The 17,364-nt window shown below is 40.9% G+C and overlaps 1 protein-coding gene across 13 annotated transcripts in view; it reads left to right on the top strand.

Annotated features, from left to right (window-relative positions):
- hdac4 (histone deacetylase 4) overlaps window positions 1-17,364 on the top strand; it is a 454,869-nt gene that overhangs the window by 379,265 nt on the left and 58,240 nt on the right. For all 13 annotated transcript variants that reach the window (XM_041201590.1, XM_041201589.1, XM_041201588.1 and 10 more), the window contains 2 exons: window positions 3,636-3,822; window positions 9,269-9,402. In XM_041201590.1, the coding sequence (XP_041057524.1) occupies window positions 3,636-3,822; window positions 9,269-9,402 (321 nt within the window). The remainder of the gene's footprint in view (window positions 1-3,635; window positions 3,823-9,268; window positions 9,403-17,364) is intronic.

The raw sequence follows: 17,364 nt of genomic DNA, 5'->3' as shown, positions 1-17,364 counted from the left end.
TAAAAGGTGCTGTCGAAGGAGCATTGGTGAGTTGCTATAGTGCATCTTGCATGTGATGTCACTGTGCACCAGTAGTGGAGCAATTGAATGTTTAAGGTGATGGACGGCGTGACGATCAAGCGGGCTGCTTTGTCTTGAATGGTGTCGAGCTTCTTGGATATTGTTGGAAGTGCACTCTTCAGGCAGTTAGGGTGTATTCCATCACAATCCTACTTTGTAGATGGTGGACAGGCCTTGGGGAGTTAGGAGGTGAATTACTCATCACAGAATTCCAGCCTCTGATCTACTCTTGTAACCACTATTTATGTGGATAGTCCAGTTACTTTCTAACACCTAGATATCTTCAATGTATTCAGGCATGCAGTGACAATGTATAGGTGACAGTATACATCCAAGCTGCAAGTACGATGTTAGGTTTTAAGGGTGCTGCTGGTTGCTGTTTAAAATTGAATTTTTAAAAAATGTTTCATACTTCTATTGCCATGTACCTGTCAGCTATGGGATAAACTATTTTTCTCTTAGATTGTCAGTCCTAACAATTACCTGCATCATTACAGAATTGCTTGCCAGTGAAATGGCTACATATTATATTTCCAAATTACATTTAGCGCCTTCATTTGAAATATATTTCATGCAAAAAAGTATGCTTCACCCACTTATATCTCAGTTATGTTGGATTCCATTTCTTATAATCCATAGAATGACAGGTTCTTTTTACTGCACTTTTCAATCGGAGCCAGTTAAACTGCCTTCTAAGGTCAATTTGCAAACTTTGAAGTAAAGAAAGATTTGCACATGTATTTGAAATCCACGAAAAATGTAATGATATTTGAGTATGTCCCAAATACCTATTTTGCTGCTCTGGGCCAGCAACTTTGGTTTGTGTTGCTCTAACTTGGACCAGTTTAGGAAGATTACACCAGGATCAGATTGCTTTCTGATTCAAAAAGCCTTCCTAGTTTTGAACATGCAGCAAACTGAGGCATTGAGTGGAAATGGGGCTCATAGACTCAGGGTAAGGGGTGAATCATTCACGACTGAGATGAGATGAAATTTATTCACTCAAGCTTATAAATGTTTGGAATTCTCTACCCCAGAGAGCTGTAGAAGCTGAGTCATCGAGTATATTGAAGTCTGACATTGCTATATTTTTGGGCACTAAAGGAAAAAAATGATATGGGGACAGGGCAGCAAAGTGGAGTTGGAGAAGTCGATCTTACTGAATAGCAGATCAAGCTCGAAGGGCCTACTAATGCTCCTATTTGTTATGTTTTTGTATTAAACAGAATAAAGGATTTTGGTAATGACAGTCATAGGTTCTGATGTTGGAATTGATGCAATGGCACAAATATTGATGCCTGAAGCGTTTCATTTCCCCTTTTACCAGCTGCATGCCACACCACTCCTTTTCCTGACATTAATTTACTTAATTTTGATTGACAATTTCATAAGGAACTGTTTCCTGACTTAGCTGCTTGTGTATATATTTCTGTCCACTTTCTTCCTAGAAACAGTGATCCCTGGTGGGGGGTAGTTCCTGGTCTACAGGGCACCTGCTGGTACCTCAGCCCAATGACCATTCATCATGTGAGAGTCAGGCCATTACCTCAGCAAGTCAAATTCAAATGTTCTCCTCACTCAGCACCTTGGTATGCATGAGTCCCAGAGGTAGCCAGTGGACACCAATTAGGTACAAATGCATTCTTCTCCCCAACTCTTAGTCTAGTGATGATGAGGGCAATTATACTGTTCTGCTACTGCCGCAACTGAGAACAGCAAACTAAGCAGTTATCAGGGATTAAAGCTGATGCATTCTGCATTTGTTTTGTGGCTCAGCATCACCTTACATGATGCTCCACTGGTTAAATAAACCATCAGAATATGTCTCCATGTATATAACGTGATTCCCGTTTTTGTGGGTCCTGTCACAATAATAACAACAACAACTTATATAATGGCTTAAATATAATAAAACGTCCCAAGGTGTCTCCCAGGAGCATTATAAAGCAAAGTATGACTCCAAGTCACACATGGAGATATTAGGTCAAATGGCCAAAAGATTAATCAAAGAGAGAGGTTTTAAGGGATGTCTTAAAGGAGGAAAACTAAGTAGAGGGCGGAGAGATATAAGGACAGAATTCCAGGGCTTCAGACCTAGGCATTGAAGGCATGCCCACCAACGATGGAGCAATTAAAATTGGAGATGTATTAGAGTCCAGAATTAGAGGAGTGCAGATATCTCGGAGGGTTATGGGGCTGGAGGAGATTACGGAGATGAGAAGGGGTGAGACCTTGAAGCGATTTGTGGGAAGAAAGGTTGCAAATTTTAATATCAAAGACTTTGCGTGATTGCGAGCCAGTGTAGGTGAGCGAGCAAAGGGGCGATGGAACAGGTACAGGTTAAGACACGAGCAGCTGAGGTTTTGATGATCTGAAGTTTACAGAGAGTGGAACGTGGGAGACCAACCAGGAGTGCATTGGAATAGTTGATTCTAGAAGTAACAAAGGCATGGATGAGGGTTCCAACAGCAGATGAGCTAAGATGGGCAAGTTGGGCAATGTCACGGAAGTGCAAATAGGTGGTTTTGGTGATGGCACGGATATGAGATTGGAAGCTCATCTCGGGATCAAACGTGACACCAAGGTTGTGAACCGACTGCTTAATCTAAGACTGTTGGTCGGGAGAGAGATGAAGTTGGTAGCTAAAGAAGGGAGTTTGCAGCGCAGCCTGAAGACAATGGCTTCAGTCTTCCCAGTATTTAATTGGAGGAAATTTCTGCTTATCCGGCACTGGATGTCAGATAAGCAGTCGGATAATTTAGTAACAGTGGAGGAGTTGAGGGGGATGGTGGTGAGGTAGAGCTGGGCATTGTCAGCATATATGTGAAAACTAACATTGTGCTTTCATATTTTATCGTCGAGGGGCAGCATGTAGATCAGATGTAGCAACAGCTTTTATTGTTTACATTGGGAAGGGGGTAATGGTTAATCTGTTTTTTGGTATAAACCAACTCATTGAAATAGGAATAATATTTATTTAGTATCTCTTTTTGTGGCGCTTTTTAGGTTCCTGTCCGAATTTTCCTGTAACATGGTGATGCCTGTGACAAAAATCAAGTATCTTTATCCAGCTTTAGCTTTGTGGTTGCTGCATTAAATCCTGTCACAAAACAATAGGGTTAGGATTTTCTGCTTCTGTGCTCCAAGGGGTAATGTGGATGGGAATCATGGCTGGTACGCACAGATGCTGAAAATCCAGGCTTTTTGCCTTACTGGTTCACTTGTTTATTGGTTAATGAGTTGTCATGATAGTCAAAATCTGAAATAAGGTCTAATGATATAAAGCTCTTTCCCCTCTTCTCTTCTTGGATAAGTGAAAGGCCCTACAAAAATATAGAATAAAACCAGTTTCTCTATACATTATCCTGGGCACATTACCATGAGCTTAATTAGATACCAGGCCCTGATGAATATGTTCCACTAGTTATAAGGAGATGTGACTCAGCTATAAGAGTAATCAAAAAATAAAAGTGCATAAGAGTGTAGGAAAGGTAATAAAGAGCCAAGAACTGAATTGTTTTGCTTAATTTATTTGAACGTTGAACTTTACTTGATTATTTCTCTCTATGGTACAGCAAGCTCTTCTCCTGGAACAGCAACGTATTCATCAACTTCGCAATTACCAAGCATCCATGGAGGCTGCAGGGATTCCAGTGTCCTATAGCGGACATCGTCCACTCTCCCGAGCTCAATCATCGCCTGCTTCTGCCACTTTTCCTATCTCTGTTCAAGAACCACCCAGTAAACCTCAATTCACTACAGGTAAGCACTTCTCCAATCTTGAAAGCTGAATTTCTACCCCTGATCAATTTTACGCAGCCAGGTCTTTATCACTCTGCCTATTACAAAGTGTTTGAATTCTGCTTAGAAGTTACTACATAAGTTTATGCTTGATGTGCTTATTGTATAGTAGCAAAATATAAGTGACAAATATATTTCTGAATTTTTTATGCGGCATTATAACCTTGATCTATATGCTGCCCATTAGCGGCATCTCCCAGACATGCAGTTAGCTGATTAAACCGAAATGTACCTCTTCACTACTTCTGTGTTGTCACATTGTTTGTCCAACTTCCAGCCCTGGATGAGTTACCATTTTCTGCAGTTAAAAGTTTTGAAGACGAAAACCATCATTTTCAGCCCCTGCCACAAACTCCATATTCCTCTCCATTGATTTCTATCCTCCACCTCAACCACCTCAGACTGAAGCAGGCTGCTCACAAGCTCAGTGTCTTATTCTGCAAGCTGAGCTTCTGACTCCATAAGGTTGTCCAGTTGCACCTCAGTTACATTAGCACACCTTGCCCCCCCACCCCCCCGACGATCTCAACCTACCTACAAGTATTATCAAATTTCAGCCCTTATCAGCTTCTCACTCAAGTGTGCCAGAGTTCTCTTGCCAACATCCTATTCTTCATCCACAGTAAATTTCATCTCATCCATTACTCTGTATTCTATTCTGCACCAAGTCCTACTCACCAGTAACCTCTGTCCTTACTGACCTCTAGAGGCTTCTGGTTTCCCAATGCCTCAGATTAAAAATTTTCTTCATCTTGATTGTGGTGCTGAGACCGAGTGTCCTAGGCCCAACCACCTTCAGCTGCTTCTTCAATGACCTTCCTCCCATCATAAGCTCAGAAGTGGGGATGTTCACTGATCATTGCGCAATGTTCAGCACCATTCACAATTCCTCAAATGCTGAAGCAGTCCATGTCTGAATGCAGCAAAACTTGGACAATATCCAAGCTTGGGCTAACAAGTGGCAAGTAACATTTGCGTCACACAAGTGCTAGGCAGTGACCATCTCCAACAAGAGAGAATCTAACCATCGCCCCTTGACATTCAATACCATTACCATTGCTGAATCCCCCACTATCAACATAGTGATGGGGGGGTGGGGGTGGTGGTTACCATTGACCAGAAATTAAACTGTACTAGCCATATAAATACTGGGGCTACAAGAGCAGGTCAGAGTCTAGGAATCCTGTGGCGAGTAACTCACCTTCTGATTCCCCAAAGCCTGTCCACCATCTATAAGACGCAAGTCAGGAGTGTGATGGAATACTTTCCACTTTCCTGGATGAGTACAGCTCCAGCAAGACTCAAGAAGCTTGACACCATCCAGTACAAAGCAGCCCATCTACAAACATTCACTCCCTCCACTGCTGACGCACAGTGGCAGCAGTGTGTCATCTACAAAGAAGCACTGCAGTAACTCACCAAGGCTCTTTAGTCGGCACCTTCCAAACCCACGGCCACTACCATCTAGAAGGACAAGGACGGTAGACACATGGGAGCACCACCACCTGGAAGTTCCCCTCCAAGCCACTCGCCATCCTGATTTGGAAATATATCACAGTTCCTTCACTGTCACTGGGTCAAAGCCCTGGAAATCCCTACCTAACAGCACTGTAGGTGTATATACACCACATGGACAGTAGCAGTTCAATAAGGCAGCTCACCACCATCTTCTGGAGCAATTAGAGATGGGCAATAAATGCTGGCCTAGCCAGCAGCGCCCACATCCCATGAATGAATGAATGAATAAATAAAAAGTATTGAGGAACTCCTGCAGCGGTGTCCTGGAACTGAGATGATTGACCTCCAACAACCACAATCTTCTTCCTTTGTGCTAGTTATGACCCGAACCAATGGAGAGTTTTCCCCTAATTCCCATTGACTCCAGTTTTGCTTGGGTTCCTTGATGCCATAGACAGTCAAATGCTGACTTGATGTCAAAGGTAGTCACTCTCATCTCACCTCTGGGTGTTCAGTTCTTTTATCCACATTTGAACCAAGGCCATAACGAGGTCAGGAGCTGAGTGACCCTGGCAGAACCCAAACTATGGGTCAGTAATAACATAAGAACAAAGGATCATAAGAAATAGGAGCAGGAGTAGGCCATTCAGCCCTTCAAGCCTGCCCTGCCATTCAATAAGATCATGGTTGATCGGCCTCAGGCCTCAACTCGTCTTTTGTGCCAGCTCCTCATAGCCCTCAACTCGCCGATATTTCAAAAATCTATCTACCTCCCCTTTAAACACTTTGTGATCTAGCCTGCACAACGCTCTGGGACATTCTGAGACATTCACTAACCCCTGGGAGAAGAAATTCCTTCACATCTCAGTTTTAAATGAGTGTCCTCTTATTCTGTAACTATGTCCCCTAGTTTGAGATTCCTCCACTAGTGGAAACATCTTCTCAACATCTATCCTGTCAAGCCCCCTCAGAATCTTGTACGTTTCAATAAGATCACCTGTCATTCTTCTAAACTCTAGTGAACAAAGGCCTAACCTGTATAGCCCTTCTTGATAATTCAACCCCTTCATCCCAGGAATCAGCCTAGTGAATCTCTTTTGAATTGCCTCCAATGCCAGTATATCCTTTTTTAAAAACGGGGACCAAAACTGTACTCATGATTCCAGGTGCAGCCTCACCAACACCCTATACAGCTGTAACAAGACTTCCCTATTTTTAAATTCCAACCCCCTAGCAATGCAGGCCAAAAATTCCATTCGCCTTCTTAAATACTTGCTGCACCTACATACTAACTTTTTGTGTTTCATGCACAAGAACACCCAGATCCCTCTGTGCTGCACTTTTTTGGAGTCTCTCTCTATTTAACTAATAGTCTGCCTTTTGATTCTTCCTACCAAAGCACATGGCCTCTCACTTTCCTACATTAAACTCCATCTGACAAGTTTTTGCCCACTCACTCAGCCTATCTATATCCCCTTGCAGATTCCTTATGTCCTCATCACAACATGCCCTCTCATCTATTTTTGTATCAACAGCAAATTTGGATACATTACACCCTGCCAAACTCCCCCAAGTCATTAATATAGATAGTAAATAATTGAGGCCGTAGGACTGATCCTTGTGGCACTCCACTAGTTATGTCTTTCCAACCTGAAAAAGACCCATTAGCCCAAACTTTGTCTTTTGTGTGTTAACCAGTCCTTAATCCATGCTAATACATTACCCCCAATACCATGAGCTCCTATCTTGTGCAATAGCCTTTCATGTGGTACCTTATCGAATGCCTTCTGGAAATCCAAATACACAACGTCTACCGGTTCCCCTTTATCAACTCTGCTTGTTATATCCTCAAAGAACTCAAGTAAATTTGTCAAACATGATTTCTCTTTCACAAAATCATGTTGACTTTGTTTGATTGCATTAAGCTTTTCTAAATGTCCTGTTATTTCTTCCTTAATAATGGATTAGCATTTCCCAACGACAGATGTTAGGCTGACTGAACTATAGTTCCTGCTTTCTATCTCCCCTCTCCTCCCCCACTCTTGAACAGGGGCGCCACATTAGCGCTTTTCCAATCTGCTGGAACCCTCCTGGAACCCAGTAAATTCTGGAATATCTCAACCAATGTTTCCACTATCTTTGCAGCCACTTCCTTAAAAACCCTTGGATGCAGGCCGTCAAGTCCTGGTGACTTGTCTGTCTTTAGTCCCATTAGTTTGTCCAATACTTTGTCCCTCGTGATAGAGACTGTTACAAGATCTTTCCTCCCATTAGCTCCTTGCTTCTCTGATATCTTCGGGCTGTTTATGGTGTCCTCCACCATGAAGACTGATGCAAAATATTGGTGTAAATAAAGTTATCTGCCATTTCCCTGTTCCCCATTATCAGTTCTGCAGTTGCATCCTCCAAGGGTCCCACGCTTACTTTAGCCACTCTCTTTTTATGCACCTGTGGAAGCTTTTGAGCAGGTCTTGAGAGGTGAGCAGGTTATTTCTAAGCCACTTGCTAGCACTGTTGATGACCCCTTCCATCATTTTGCTGATGATCAAGAATAGACTGATGAGGTGGTAATTGGCCGGTTTGGTTTGTCCTGCTTTTTATGAACTGGACATAGCTGGGCAATTTTCCACATTGCCGGGTAGATGCCAGTGTTGTAGCTGTACTGGAACAGCTTGGCTAGGGGCGCAGCAAGTTCTGGAGCACAAGTCTTCAATAATATTGCTAGAATATTGTCAGGGCCTTTGCAGTATCCAGTGCCTTCAGCTGTTTCTTGGAGTGAATTGAATTGGCTGAAGGCTGTACCTGTGTTGCTGGGGAGCTCCAGAAGAGGCCGAGATGGATCATCCACTCAGCACTTCTGGCTAAGATTGTAGCAAATGCTTCAGCCTTATATTTTGCAATGATGTGCTGGGTTCCTCCATTATTGAGAATGGGGATATTTGTGATGGGTGAGATTGAGCTAAAATTGGGCCCAATATCTCTCTGGCTGCATCAAGGATATCACTCATTAATTCTTGCAAGAGCTTAGTTTCCCATATGATATGATTCAGGTATTATTCTTGAATGAGGTAGAAAGTCTGTGTGATAGAAGCACTGATTTAAACTGATATTTTGTGGCTAAGTATAATCCAATGAACTTGATATGATGGCAGCTTCATTTGGATTGTGCCTTGGGGTGCATAGCTTTTCAACAAAGTTGTCCATTCATTTGAATTCTTCTTGACATCTCGGGTTTCTGTACAAGTGATTTCCCAAATATAAATTTAAGTTTTTATTTAGAACTTAATAAGTTGCAGGGATTCTGCAACATATTGAGTGTTGAGAGATTTCTCAAGAGCTCAGAGAACAATGGACAGTTTTTCCAGCCTGAATGGCACCAACATCAATTGAAAATAGATTTTCATTTGTGACTGTAGTGGATGTTCAGAAAAGTGGCTGTAGGATTATGGTAAGATGCGTTAAACTCTGACTAGAATCGTTGCTCACACAATTTTTTGGAGTTTACGTACATATCTGAGTATGACAAGCATATAAGTCATAAATGATATATGCTCAGGTTTAGCATGGAAATGTTCTAAGATTCTTCTCACTCTCTGAAGGAATCCCCCCTTCCTGGGAGTTCTAGATTTTCTCCCATTACATCAGACATAACGGCCATTTGCTGTAGTTGACTCATAGATAGCTGGTGGGCCGGTATTTCTGTTATTAACAGTGGTTCTTCCTTAATTAATAATCATATTTATTTATAGTTAAAATTAGTGAACAGAACAAAGTATGTTGACAGTCAATGAATGTCATTTCTGAACAAACAAGAATTTCGATAAATCTCCATTTCCTGTTGTAGTCCTGAAGTCCATTTTTCATATACAAATTTTTATTTTGTTTTTTTTTTGTTCATCTATTTCTGGTGTACTGTTTCTTGATTGTTATCTTTTCATTCATATAACAGGTCTTATATATGATACACTGATGCTGAAACACCATTGTACCTGTGGAAATACAAACAGCCATCCAGAACATGCTGGCAGAATCCAGAGTATCTGGTCTCGACTCCAAGAGACTGGCCTACGCAGCAAATGTGAGGTAATTTCCAGAGACAGGAACTCCTTGAAATAAGTCAATATGGAAACAAGCTGCCACTATCCTTGTTGAATTGAATAGTACAGGATGATTATTAGAAAAAGTTAAAATACAACCTTGAGCAGATGCAAAGGCAAAACTTATTAATAATTTTTACTGTTTAGGTTTATCTATTTACCATAATCAAATTACCTGTAAACTGTTTTAAAGCTGTGCGTAATTTATACAGAGGAGACTTATTTTAACCTATCACCTAAGTATGCAGGTAGGTTATTAGATCTGTCATGGAGTAACTGCATGTTAATTTGATTTAAGTGGATAGAATATGTTTCTGTATTCATATTTTGGTGACTTAGGTAAATATACCACAGAGCATGTATATGTTTTATTCATCATATAGCTTTTTTGAAAAAAATTCTAACGACTGGGAATTGTAGTGTGTCTCATGCAGCTGTGCCATTTTTGTTCACTGAGTACTAGAATATTTTATACTGAAAAGTGTATGGGCACTTTGTGGTCTCTGAGCTGCTGAGTTTATGAAACTGGAGTGATGACTGTTTATCTCATCACTAGCAACTTCAAGTGTGTATAATTTTTGTTAGCAACTATCGTAGGACTAGACATCGAGCGACCACCACTTCTGGATATGGTGCTTTCGTGTTTACAGTAACGTGGAAACGGATGTATTTTATATTATTACAAGTTGCTTCTGCTCTGTAGGAAATGTTGTAACATACATTACATTACAGAACTGCCAATAATGTTCAGTGTCAAAATAATTATACTCAAATCATCCAACTAATAGTGTCCAACTGTTTGGCAGTTTCTAGCTCTGATACAAAACTCGGAAACATTGTGAACTGTGAAGGGGGTAGTGATAGACTTCAAGAGGGCCTAGAAAGCCAGGCGGGAAAGGCAAACACATGGCTGATAAAATTTAGTGCAGAAAATTTGTGAAATGGTACATTTTGGTAGGAAGAACAAGGAGAAGCAATAAAAAATAAGGGGCACAATCCTAAAGAAGGAGCAGAAAGATGTGGGGTATATGTGTACACATGATTGAAAGTAAGAGGGCAGTTGGAGAATGTGGCTAGTAACACATACAGAATCATAGCCTTTATAAATAGAGGCATAAAATATAAAAGCAAGGAAGTTGTGGTGAATATTTACTTCAACTGAGGCCGAACCAATGTTTTATATTGTGTCCAGTTCTGGGCACTTTCTGGGAAAGATGTGAAGGCATTAGAGAGGGTGCAGAAAAGATTCAGAGAATTGTTCCAGGGATGACGGGATAGATTGGCAAAGCTGAGGCTGTTCTCCTCAAGAAAAGTTTGAGAGGAGATTTGATAGAGGTGCTCAAAATCATGAGGGGTCTGGACCGAGTAGATAGGGAGAAGCTGTTCCTGTTGGCAGAAGAGCCGAGAAGCAGATGACACTGATTTAAGGTGATTGTCAAAAGAGCTGAAGGCATTACGAGGAAAAACATTTTTGTGCAGTGAGTGCTTAGGACTGTCATGCACTGCCTGAGTGTGGTGGAGGCAGATTTAAATGTGGTTTTCAGTAGAAAATTGGTCATTATCTGAAGAGAAAAACAAATTGCAGAGCTACAGGGGAAATGGGACTAGGTGAATTGCTCTTGCAGAGAGCTGGCATGGACACAATGGGCCAAATGGTCGTCTCCTATGGTGTATCTATTCTGTGATTCTATTTAAGGGGAGCTCAAAATCCTGTTATTAACAAATGGCCAAATAGCTTTGACTTAGAAATCTAGAAACTAAATTCACAACATTTTTGTCTAGTTCTCCAATTACTTTCTATCAACTTTTTAGTTTTCCTTTCTTTGAGGTCACAATTCCTTCATACAGAAAGTGTTTTGAACTATAAATGCACATATAAAAATGGACCGACTGTGACATTGTTTACAGTTGTTCCTGGATCTGGATTATGGTTGGCTTGTTTAGTTCATAACTCTGAACAGCAAATCTTGTGACTATATGTAAACTGCCACGATCAATGACTAGTATATGCTTTTTACCTTAAAATAGATTGTTTTTCCACATGTAGTTAAATGTCATACCATATGTGTGACAGACACGCGCCAGATGTGAGACAATTATTACCGCAGATCTCGTGGCATTGCTTATGATAAATTGGAGGATGTGCTATTTTATAATAATGGGAGCATTATATTATATAATGCATTATGTAATATGAGTCTGTTGCTGAGTTATTTAGTTGTTGAAGGATTTTGCATGTTAAGATGAGATCCAAAAGCCATTTTGACTTTTGGTATCCATTGGCGACTGTTTGCAATGTTTTAATCCTTTCACAGGATGTGAGCATCGCTAGCAAGACCAGCGTTTATTGTCCATTCCTAATTACCCTTAAGAAAGGTGGTGGTGAGCCGCCTTTTTGAACCACTTCACTCCATATGGTGTAGGTACGCCCACAGTTTGGAAGGGAGTTCCAGGATTTTGACCCAGTGATTGTGAAGGAATGGCTCTATCGTTTCAAGTTGGTTTTGATATGTGGCTTGGAGGGGAACTTGCAGGCACGGGGTTCCCATGCAGCTGCTGCCTTTGTCCTTTTAGGTAGTAGAGGTCATGTGTTTGGAAGGTGCTGTCAAAGGAGCCTTGGTGAGTTGCTGCAGTGTATCTTGAAGATGGTACACAGTGCTGCCACTGTTCATCAGTGGTGGAGGGAGTGAATATTTAAGGTGGTAGTTGGGTGCTGATCAAGTGGGCCTCTTTGTCCTGGATGGTATCACGCTTCTTGAGTGTTGTTGGAGCTGTACTCATCCTGGCGTGGAGAGCATTCCACACTCCTGACTTGTGCTTTTTAGATGGTGGACAGGCTTTGGGGAGGCAGGAAGTACTCACTGCAGAATTCCGAGCCTCTGACCTACTCTTGTAGCCACAGCATTTATATGGCTAGCCCAGTTCAGTTTCTGGTCAATGGGAACCCACAGGATGTTGAAAGTGGGGGATTCAGCAATGATAATGCCATTGAATGTCAAGAGGAGATGGTTAGATTCTCTCTTGTTAGAGATGATCATTGCCCAGTACTTGTGTGGCGTGAATGTTAATTGCCACTTATCAGCACAAGCCTGAATGTTGTCCGGGCCTTTCTGCATATGGACATGGACTGCTTCAATATCTGAGGAGTTGTAAATGATGCTGGACATTGTGCAAACATCAGTGAACATCCCCACTTGACCTTATGATAGAAGGAAGGTCATTGATGAAGCAGCTGAAGATGTTTGGGCCTAGGACACTACCCAGAGGAAATCCTGCAACGATGTCCCGAGACTGAGATGACTGACCTCCAACAACTATAGCTATCTTCCTTTGTGCTAGGTATGACTCCCCGATTCCCATTGACTCCAGTTTGCCTGGGCCAGTTGATGCCATACTCCGTCAAACGCTGCCTTGATGTTAAAGGCAGTCCCTCTCACCACCTCTGGAGTTCAACTCTTTTCTCCATGTTTGGATCAAGTCTGCAATGAAGCCAGGAGCTGAGTGGCCCTGGAGGAACCCAAACTGAGAGTTAGTGAGAGTTAAAGCTCATCCTTCAGTTCCCTTCATTTGCTCACACAGCCAAATGTAGCAGGTGAGTATTGTGTAAGACATCTTAATGTTCAGTTTTATTAGGTGGCATAAGAAATAAAAGTGGTGAAGTGATTCATTCATAGTTATCTATCGGGTTATAAACAAACAACATAGATTCACATAAACCGTCCATCGCCTATAGCAGGCAAATCACATTAGCTATAGGAGGTAGGACTGCATTGTTGTGCTAGAACCAGATTTTGGTGGAACTGAGACATAAAGCTGCTTTAAAAGCAGTTTTTTTCAATAGCAGAGAGTGATAGGCTATTGCTAGGAAAGTGTGAACTGGTGTATTATATTGTTGCCCTGTCTATTCTGTTGGGAAGGTGTAAGTAAGGTTAAAAACAAAAACAGAATTACCTGGAAAAACTCAGCAGGTCTGGCAGCATCGGCGGAGAAGAAAAGAGTTGACGTTTCGAGTCCTCATGACCCTTCAACAGAACTGGTTCACCAGTTATGTTGAAGGGTCATGAGGACTCGAAACACCAACTCTTTTCTTCTCCGCCGATGCTGCCAGACCTGCTGAGCTTTTCCAGGTAATTCTGTTTTTGTTTTGGATTTCCAGCATCTGCAGTTTTTTTTGTTTTTATATATGTAAATAAGTTTAGTTCAATAATGGCTGCCCGCATTCTTAGTCCATTTTGTTAATCTGTGAGTCCACATGTTCATACTAACTTCACTGTATTTGGAACCATTTGATTGGTTCAGCTTCTTTTATCAGCCACTTTTGCTGACTGCCTATTGTAAAGAAACATATCATTTTTTTCCAATATTACAGTAGGATACTGTGAAGCAGGCTTGTGGAGGCTGTGTGTGACTAATTAAACTGAAGACAGTCAGACTGCAAGGTTTAAATAATCAAAGGGTTAAGTGTAAAAGCAGGCATTTTGAAGTGGCGATGAACAAGCTAAGATGGGATACAAGTAAATACAACATGAATAGGAATTTGCATTAGGTAAATGAGGAGTTGAATTCTTAATTGTTGAATTTCAAAGAAAAATAAAAGGAAATTTTACAACTGGCAAAGATCATAAATGATTAAAGCAAAGTTATTAAGTTTATTTTTCCCGAAATTAAAGGCCACAGAGACAATGTGAAAGATTTTTATATTCTGGGAAAGGTAACTTCCAAAGAAAGTTGAGAACAATGGGTTTAAAGATGACAGAGAAAAAGCATATTTAAGGAAAGATTTAAAGCTGTATGAGAGGTGTGGCCATGTGATATCTTGAAGAGTGTGCTGTGCAAGGACAAAGCTGTGAAGTAAGCAGCCTCTAGCCATCCCAGAAAAGAGTCATAGAGTTATACAGCACAGAAACGAGCCCTTCAGCCCATCGTGTCCGTGTCGGCCATCAAGCACCGATCTATTCTGCTCCCATTTTCCCGCACATGACCCATAGCCCTGCATGCTATGGCGTTTCAAGTTCTCATCTAAATACTTCTTAAATTTTGAGAGGGTTCCTGCCAAACACAGGAGCGTCTATTTGTTCCAGAAAAGCAGGTTTTAATACGAGCCTTGGATTTCCATTGTCGAGTGAGAAGGAGAGAGAAGCTTGTGAAATACCTCTCCTAAAGCAACAGATGCTGCCTTGGGTAATATCACTGGAGATTTTATACATTAAGCATCCATAGGGACTGTTGCCTGAAAAAGGGTGTTTATTTGAGTGTCTAGCTAAGAAATCTGTTGGGAAATATTATAAGACTAAATTTAACTATATAACTGTAATCTTGTGTGTATAAGTTTTTCTTTTCTTAATAAATGTTTTAATTTAATATTTAAAATCTCAAAGTGGTAATGGAATCTTTACTTCTGAATTCAGTGCACATACCTTCTCATAATAAAAATGCAAACGGCAAATTGTTGTGATAGCTTGACCAAGTTTCCCTTTGGGATTTTGTCAGCCCAGCATTTACCACCTGCCGTATAATAACACTAGGCTTCATAAAGTGTCGGCCATGAATCAGTGGTAGCACGATGGCCTTTAAGTCAGAATGTTGTGGGCCCATGTCCCACTCCAAGGATTTTAAATAATCTTGGTTAATGAGTCAGTGCTGTACTGAGGGAGTGCTGCACTGTCGGTGAGGTGTCGCCTTTCAGATGAGACGTTAATGTCTTCTCAGGTGGATGTAAAAGATCCCGTGACACCTTTTGAAGCAAAATAGGGCGTTCAACCCAATGTTAACGGATTTCAGAACAGATTATCTTCCCATTATCTCATTTCTGTTTGTGGGACTTTGCTGTGTGCAAATTTAATGCCGTCTTTTTTGCATTGTAATAATGACTACACGCCAAACTGCTGTAAAGCACTTTGGGACATGAGGCTGTGAAAGGCTCACTCTTTCATTCATTTGACTTTTCAAATGACATTTGATTTTTCAAATGAAGCTAGCCACATTGGAGGTTTATCAACCCACTTAGTACATTGCCGACCCAAGACAGTCAAATATAAAAGTGATGCAGAAATTAATTTGCATATATGCAGGATAAACTTGCAAGTATGATGGATAAAACTTACGGTAGATGTAATGTTCCATAAATTACTTCATTTTTTTAAAGCTTAGATGGATGAAAGTAGTGATAATTCACTGCTCTCAATCTGAGTTTTTTTTTCCAGTTTGTCTTTCCCTCTTTTCTGCATTCTAGATATTGAATTTTAACATGTTGCTGTGCAATTTTGGGCTGTATTTTCTTTTATTCATTATATTTTTCATTGTTCATTACAAATGGTGGTCTTTCCTTAACACAAAGAAACTAGTACGATAGTTACATTTTAAAGAAGTGTTTGGTGCTGAAATAGATGAGTTTCTATGTGCAGACCATTCTCAAAGTCAAGATATGTTTTTGGGTAGCTAACAGTGAAAAGTAACAATTTCCTTTTTGCACAATTGATCTATACAGCAGGACACTCTCTGTAGGTCATTTATCCAGATTGGGTTGAACTGTCCAGCATGGCTGCACTGATTATTATCTTTTCCCTTACAAAAACAGAATTACCTGGAAAAACTCAGCAGGTCTGGCAGCATCGGCGGAGAAGAAAAGAGTTGACGTTTCGAGTCCTCATGACCCTTCGACAGAACTTGAGTTCGAGTCCAAGAAAGAGTTGAAATATAAGCTGGTTTAAGGTGTCTGGGGGGGGGCGGAGAGAGAGAGGTGGAGGGGGGGGTGGAGGGGCTCCACCCCCCACCACACCCCCCCCTCCACTTTTCTCTCTCTCTCTCTCTCTCTCTTTCTCTCTCCGCCGCCCACCCCCCCCCCCCCGCCACATACCTTAAACCAGCTTATATTTCAACTCTTTCTTGGACTCGAACTCAAGTTCTGTCGAAGGGTCATGAGGACTCGAAACGTCAACTCTTTTCTTCTCCACCGATGCTGCCAGACCTGCTGAGTTTTTCCAGGTAATTCTGTTTTTGTTTTGGATTTCCAGCATCCGCAGTTTTTTTGTTATTATCTTTTCCCTTGTTTGTTAAAATCAGTGAGCAGAAAAAAGACTTCAGTTTCCCCATATAGCACATTGTTTTGCTTGTTGACTTAGTATCATTTATTGCAACATGACATTGAAAGTAATTATGGATTATTTGCATTTTTCATTTATTAAGCAGGCCATTTCTCAAGCCGTTTATTTAAAAGGCAACCCACTCTACTAGTTTACAAGTAGCAAGTAGTGACTGCCAAATAGACTGTAAACACAGTAAAATGTATCATCTGAGATGGGAAGTAGACACTTCAAGAGTAAGTGTCTTGAAAAGCATTGCTAAACATTTTTTTTAATTTATAAAATTCATTTACAGAAATTTTCATTGATTTGGATATTCACCTATGCAGATTTAAATATTGCTGAAAAAAAAGAGACATATCTAAGCTTTTCATCTTGCACTTGTCAGGACACTCGCAAGAATACCAATATGAGGGGAGAACAACAATTCATACTGCATGTAAAGAGAGTGCTGATTGGTTGGCAAGTGGCATTGCCATGGAGAATGCACCACTGATGGTGGCTAACAGTTAATTGCCAAGCATTGTTTGAAATTTAAACCAGGCAGCTTGACCCTGATTAGTCAAGGAATTGCCCTGTGGAATGAGTCAGTGAATGGCTGTCATTTATTTTGTTTAGCTGAAACAGGCGCAATGTGTGTACATGTTCTTTCCATTTGCAAAGATTTAAATAATCTTTGAGTTTTCAAAGTCTTAAATTTTATTTTCTTTTGTAGAAAGGATCTCTTTATTCCTTCTCACTGGTCATGTTTCACCAGACACCATTCATAGCTGAGAGGGAGGCTCTCAGGATTTTCCCAGCTGCCACCCTATAACTTTGTTCCTGAATGTGGTAAAATCTACCTGGGGCTACTTCTTCAATGTATT

Source organism: Carcharodon carcharias, chromosome 12, assembly GCF_017639515.1.
Source record: "Carcharodon carcharias isolate sCarCar2 chromosome 12, sCarCar2.pri, whole genome shotgun sequence".
NCBI classification, from domain to species: Eukaryota; Metazoa; Chordata; class Chondrichthyes; order Lamniformes; family Lamnidae; genus Carcharodon; species Carcharodon carcharias.
This window is presented reverse-complemented; position numbering and strand designations above follow the sequence as displayed.